This window comes from Chrysochloris asiatica, unplaced genomic scaffold (assembly GCF_000296735.1).
Source record: "Chrysochloris asiatica unplaced genomic scaffold, ChrAsi1.0 scaffold00548, whole genome shotgun sequence".
NCBI classification, from domain to species: Eukaryota; Metazoa; Chordata; class Mammalia; order Afrosoricida; family Chrysochloridae; genus Chrysochloris; species Chrysochloris asiatica.
This window is the reverse complement of record NW_006409066.1, coordinates 86,809-93,537: the sequence shown is the minus strand read 5'-3', so window position 1 is coordinate 93,537 and position 6,729 is coordinate 86,809. Positions and strand designations below refer to the sequence as shown.

Below are 6,729 nucleotides of genomic sequence, written 5' to 3'. Positions count from 1 at the left end.
ATGCTTAAAGAGCGTCCAGGGATGGCGGAAGAGCCTCAGCAGCAAATGAGTGTCCCTGTGGTGAAGCTGGAGAAAGAGCTGCCATGGGGAAAGGGAAGGGAGGACTCTAGTCCTGAGACATTCCGTCTGAAGTTTCGGCAGTTCCGCTACCAGGAGGCAGCTGGACCCCAGGAAGCCCTCAGGGAGCTCCAGGAACTCTGTCGTCGGTGGCTGAGGCCAGAGCTGCACACCAAGGAGCAGATCCTGGAGCTGCTGGTGCTGGAGCAGTTCCTCACCATCCTGCCCCGGGAGCTCCAGGCCTGGAGTCAGGAGCACTGCCCGGAGAGTAGCAAGGCCTTGGTTGCCATGATGGAAGACATGACAGAGAGAGCACTGGAGGCCAAGGCGGTGGGTGAGAAGGGGCTTCAGGTCTTTGTCTGGCTGGTGTGGGGAGGGGGATTTTAAAGATATGAAAGGTTTGAAGAAGCCATGGGAGTGGGTGAGGCATAGCATCTCTCTCCTTTGCTCTAAGGCTCTCTCCAAAAACCCTTTTGGAGGGCACTGGAGTTTTCAACCGAAAGGCTATTCCCGGGGAATACATAGAGGGAATGGAAGGATGCTTAGCTTCTTTTTTGGTGTCAGGATAGCGATTCAGGCATGTTTCCGTTGTGAGCCACAGGCCTTAGGAAAGCAGTTGTGGTTGCTTTCAAGGCCCCTTAAAGACTCTTTGTGCAGACCATAGGGAAGTCCCTTTGGTGAATATTTGAATGTTCATAATGTTTCCATGTCTGAGAAGGCGGTTCATATGTCTTATTTGACTCACACATTTGGTGGTGTCGCTCTGATTCTACCAAGTTACTTTGCACCACAGACGCTTCCATGGGACTGGCCATATTTCTCTCACTGTCCTGTCCTGGGAAAGAAGAGAAACGACTAGCCGTTACTGTTTGGCTTGCAAATTACAATCATTTTTAATTTGTCATCACTTTATCCCTTGTACCCTGACTTCCTAAATCAACCTCAGGGAATTAAAAAATTCCCAAGCAAGGAGCTTAAAAGTAGACCGGAAAGACCCTCGCTTTTGTGAATGTATCTGTGGGAAAGTTTTCCTGATTTTCCTTCCTCTTTTTAGAACAGCTTTTCTTTACTAGCTGATTGACCACAGAAAGTCTGGCTTCTTATCTTTTACTTTCAGTCTATAATTGGGATCTCTCCCGCCCCCCGAGTAATGTGTGTGGACTCCTGGTGTGGAGCAACTGGACTACAAACCACAAGGTCAGTGGTTCAAACCCACCAGCTGCTCCTCAGAAATACTGTACAGGGTTGCTGTGAGTTGGAATCGACTTGACAGCACCTAACAACCAAAAGTAGTGTGTGCATTGGAGTGTGGTTGCTCCATATGATAAGCATTGGACTGCGAACCACAAAGTCTACAGTTTAAGCCCTCCAGCTGCTCCACGGGAGAAAGATGAGGCTTTCTGCTTCTGCAAAGATTGCTCCTCCTAGAAACCTTGGAAGCCTATATAGGGTCGCTATGAGTTGGAACCGAGTCAATGGCACTTAATGACAGCAACAAGTGTATTCATTGTGTAAAAGTTCTCTTCAACAAAATGGTATTTGGGCTGTCTGTGATACTATTCATGGTGAAATTTAATCAGTATGAAGGAAGGTGGAAGGGACCTTTGTAAAATGGTATGGGCAGATGCAAGTTGTTCTTAGCCTAATAGAGTTTATCTCCTGTTTCTTGGACAATTCCTCACTCATGCCCCAGGGAGGAGCCAAGCCAACTTTTCTATCCTCTCCCCTGCAGCTGGAATGGCTTTTTTGGCCCTATCTTGAACTTATAATTCAACTCCCTACATCACAGACTTACCCAGGCCTCATTCTAATAGGTATTGGAAACTGTTCTTAGGTTCCATGCCATGTGCAGGGAGAGCAGGACGAGACAGCACTTTGCCGAGACTCTTGGGAGCGAGGTGTCCACCTCGGGCCAGTGGAGGTCAAGCCTGAGTGGGGACTGCCCCACAGGGAAGGAGCGCAAGGCCTAGATCAAAGTACTGAGGAACAACTCACTCAGGACCCTGGAGATGGGACACAGGCCTTCCAGGAGCAGGGTAAGTTGCACCAGGGAAGGAAGTGGGGACACAGAACAAGGAGCCTGGACCCCTTCCCGCTTCACTCGAGAAACCCAGAAGTTGATAAGTTATTAATTTGTGAGGTATAATTCACAGTTTTCCTAGCTACTTTCTCAACCTCAGGAAGCAGCTGAAATGAAATTGTTTTCTGTGTTTGACTGATTCCTACAGGAGGTATCTGAGATTATGCTCTTTTCCTTTCCCTCGCAGTCCTTTTAGAAACCAGCAGGAAATATTGCAGCTGCTCCTTGGAAACCCCATGCGGGGTGGTTGTGGGTCAGAATTGGCTCGACAGCACTTAACAACAGCAATAACAAATATACAGGGATATAGATACATATTGTGCAGTAGGCAGGTAAACCATATCCCTAAGAGTAATGTGTGACTAAATCTCGAAGGGTTATTCCAGAATATGATTAGGGAGCTCAAATAGACTTGAAGGGACAGCACTTACTAGATGGGAACCATCTTTGCATCTGAGAATCGGGTGAGGGATACTTCTTATGGGAAAGTGTGGAGCCAAAGCAATTTCTGTCTGACATCTCCGTGTAGTTCCTGAGGTTCTGTGCGCAAAGCAGGGGACACCATTGAACGAGTTGACTGAAAACAGCACTAATGTTTCTTTTCTGCTCAGCTCTGCCTCTTCTTCAGGCTGGTCCCGGTCTCCCCTCAGTGAACGCCAGAGACCAAGGGATGGCAGCTGGGTTTCTTACAACAGGACCCCAGGTAATCTGTGATTCTGCTCTTCCAAAGACCATACTGTTGCTCTGAACAAGTTCCACCTTTCCTCTGTTTCTCTGCGCAGCAAAAGTCCGTACTCCTAATTGAGTTTTTCTACCTTCCAAGTTTTGATAGACATGAAGCTTCGTTTCCTCCACTTTACCGTCTCCAGTCATTAGTTTGTGTTGAGAAGTTTGGACCTGAAGCCACAGTTTAACTCATTGATGTTCCTCTGACAATAGTAAAGAGGAAGATATTATTGATACAAATACTACAGGCATGATGTAGGTCATGGGGGTTGTTCAAGAGATAAGTAATAACCCTTTGTGGATGCCCTTTATAGATGCTGCTGCTGCTGCTCTCCCTTTGGACACCTCTCTTACCCCACCCCCCCAGTGTCAGCAGGAATGCTGAGTAGAGTAGACCTGGCCTGTATTCTCTCCATACCAGGAGGTGTGGCTCTGTTGATTGTTATTAACCTGCCACAGATGGAAACAACTAAGGCATGGATGGGGCACTCTTGCCACAGTTTAAACCTCTCCCATGAGATGCTGAACCTGTTACCAGGGAGATGGAGATTATCTTTAGTATAACCTGAGAGTTAGTGCCCATTGATTACCAATCAGTCACCTCTCTGAAGAGTTCCTTGAAGGAGAAAAGGTACTGTTTGGCAGAAAAAAACAACAAAAAACAATGAGCCCAGTGAGATCTTGTTAAGGCAGCATTGTAGCCAGGTTTGATTCCACCGTCAGTTTCTGTTCCTGTTTTCCAAGTACATGGTGGGAGGAGATGGAGAATTACACCAGGCATGTTTTTAAATTTGGTCAAGTCTTCCTTTCTATCTCCCATAATAGCTCTTATTTATGATGCTCTGAATGCTCATGCATTTGATTTTTTAACCTGTATTCATTTTTTCCCTCTCCTGTCTCCCACAACCCTGTAATCATCATCACAGAATGATTCATATAGCAAGAAAGTATTTTCTTCACTGTTTACAACAGTGGTCTCTTGAAGTATTTGTCCTTCTGTGATTGACTAATTTCACTCAGCATATGTCCTCCAGATTCATCTGTGTTGTGAGGGGTTTTGCAGATTCTTTGTTATTCAACATTGCATAAGTATTCCATTGTGTGAACGTAGCAAAGTTTGTTGTGCTGTTCTGTTGATGGGCACTACATTTTCTTCGTCTGTTTGCTATTGTGAATAGTGCTGGAGTGAACATGGATGTGCATAGATCTATTCGTGTCACAGCTCTTATTTCTTAATGCTATATGGAGCTCTGGTAGCGTAGTGGTTACGACTCGGGCTGTGAACCGCAAGGTCAGCAGTTCGAAACTACCAGCTGCTCCGCGGGAGAAAGATGAGGCTTTCTACTCCCGTAAAGATTTACACCCTCGGGAACCCTGCACAGGGTCGCTATGAGTCGGTTCCGACTCCACGGCACATAACAACAACAACATATACCAAATAGAGGGATTGCTGGATCATATGGTATTTTTATTTCCAAGTTTTTGACAAAGTGTCTTAATGTTTTATACAGTGGTTGCAACATTTTATAGTCCCACCAATCCCATCTCTCCACCCTCTTGCAGATTTTGTTTTTTGGAATTTTGCTATTTTTGCTGGAGTAAGATGATAGCTCAGTGTTTCGATTTGCATCTCTCTAAATGGTTAAGGAGGTCTGTTAGCGTAGTGGTTACGTGTTGCAGATCTTGTCGACTATACAGGCCGCAGGCTCTGAGGAAAAAATTCTGGCCACTGGCAGTCATGGCAAATTGTTTTTCATCTTAGTGTTTAGTTATGTTTTTTATTTAATTCCAAACATGAGCCCTTAATGTCCACAGATAAATGTAGTATTTTCCTAAAGCCGAAGACTGTAAAGTTTTCAAAGGTCAAGCCTTTCTCCAAAGGATTAACTGAAAATAGCTTAGCTACTTCCCAGTTCTTTGTTCTGTAGACAAAAAAACCATCCTCCCTAATCCTTTTCCAGGTGCAGCCCATTCACCTGGACATTTCACATCTTCCTGCAAACCTGGCTCAGGAAGCCAAAAGAGTGGGACTCCGCCCAAGCCTTTTGTTCTTCCCTTTCACCTTCTCTCAACTGAGCTCAGGAGCTATAGATATGTTAATTGAGCCTGAGAAACCCAAGTTGTGGGCCTGGGATTTGAACCAGCGACATACGATGTAAAGTTACTTGAATGTCTGGAAAATTACTGATGTTAGCTGTATACTGTTTTAGTCCCTCCCAGCTTGGTGTGAAGCTCCTCCCCTAAATAAAACGGAGACGCAGGCCGGCCCAGGTGTGCATTACGGCTTGGAGGGCATGCAGTAAAGTTTGCAGGGCAGTGAGTTGCTGCCTGCAGAGGCCATGATGCCTGTAGTCCCAAGTCTGCCCACCAGTGATGCATCCACCCTGGTTTCAGGGTGCCTCTTTGTCTCCCTCTGTTTGTCTATCTGTGTATTCTTTTGCTATCCCTGTCGCCGCCGGATAGCTCCTCCTTGTGAACCAAACACTCGTGAACAACACAACTATGTCAAGGACAGTCCCCGACAGTTACGAATCGGGCTGCTAACCTCAAGGTCGGCAGTTTGAAACTACCAGCTGTTCTGCGGGAGAAAGATGAGGTTTTCTGCTCCCATAAAGATTTGTAGCCTTGGAAACCCTGTGCAGGGTCACTATGAGTCGGAACCGACTCCACAGTACTCAACAACAACAACAATGGTTAATGATCATGAGCAGTTCTTCATATATTTGTTGGTTGCCTGAATGTCTTTGGTGAAGTGTCTGTTCATGTCCTCTGCCCATTTCTTAATTGGATTATTTGTCTTGTTGAGGTGTTGAAATGTCCTATGCATTTTGGAGAGTAGTCCTTGTCTGATATGTCATTGCCAAACATTTTTTCCCAGTCAATGGGATCTCTTTTTTGCTCTTTTAGTGAAATCCTTTGATGCGCTTGAGTATCTGAATTTTTAGGAGGCCCCAGTCATCTATTTTGTCTTCTGTTTGTGTGCTTTCAGTTATGTTTGATAGTGTATTAAGCCATGTATCAGAACTTCGGACTCCTGGTGTGGCACTGTGGATCAGTACTGGACTGCGAACTACAAGGTTGACAGTTCAAACCCACCAGCTGCTTCTCAGAAACTCTATACAGGGTTGCAGTGAGTCGGAACCAACCTGATGGCACTTAACAACAACAATAATCAGAACTCCTTAGTTTATCCCAAATTAATGGTCTGAATAGTTCTAGGTTCTACATTTAGTTTTTCTTCCACAGAACATCTGGTGGACTCGAACTGTTGATCAAGTGGTTAGCAGCCCAACACGTATCCCTTGTGCTCCCAGGGCTCCTTTACTATTACTGTAGCGTTGTCTGTTTCTTTCCTCAGTCACATTGCAATTTGATTTATATATTTTGAGGCTCTTTCATTGGGGGCAAAGATAGTTATTATGGTTTTGTCTTTTTCTGTTGGCCCATTAATCGTGACATAAATTGTCATGATTGTTTCTCTTATGCTGGTTTTTGCTTTAAAGTCTGTTTTGTAAAAGATTAAAATTGCCACTTCTGCTCATTTTTTATTGTCATTAGCTCGTTATATTTTTCCATCCTTCCATTTTTAGTCTATTTCTGTCTTTTTTTTTATAAGATGTGCCTCTTAATAAAACACCAAATTGAAGAATCCTGTTTTCTTACCCATTCTGTTCCTCTCTGTCTCTTGACTGGTGAATTTAATCAATTTGCATTCAGTATAATTATTGATAAGTATGAATTGATTTTTTAAATTTTTCTGGTTTTTTTTTTTTTAATGTTTTATTATGAATTAAATGATAATTTACATGGGAGAACTTTAGTTTTACATTCTTTCCATCGTATATCATCTCACTGCCAAGGTTCCA

General features: G+C 44.3%; 1 protein-coding gene across 1 annotated transcript in view; it reads left to right on the top strand.

Annotated features, from left to right (window-relative positions):
• ZSCAN25 (zinc finger and SCAN domain containing 25) overlaps positions 1-6,729 on the top strand; it is a 27,378-nt gene continuing 20,649 nt past the window's right edge. The window contains exons 1-3 of the mRNA XM_006877651.1: positions 1-387; positions 1,892-2,093; positions 2,749-2,840. Of these exons, the coding sequence (XP_006877713.1) occupies positions 1-387; positions 1,892-2,093; positions 2,749-2,840 (681 nt within the window). The remainder of the gene's footprint in view (positions 388-1,891; positions 2,094-2,748; positions 2,841-6,729) is intronic.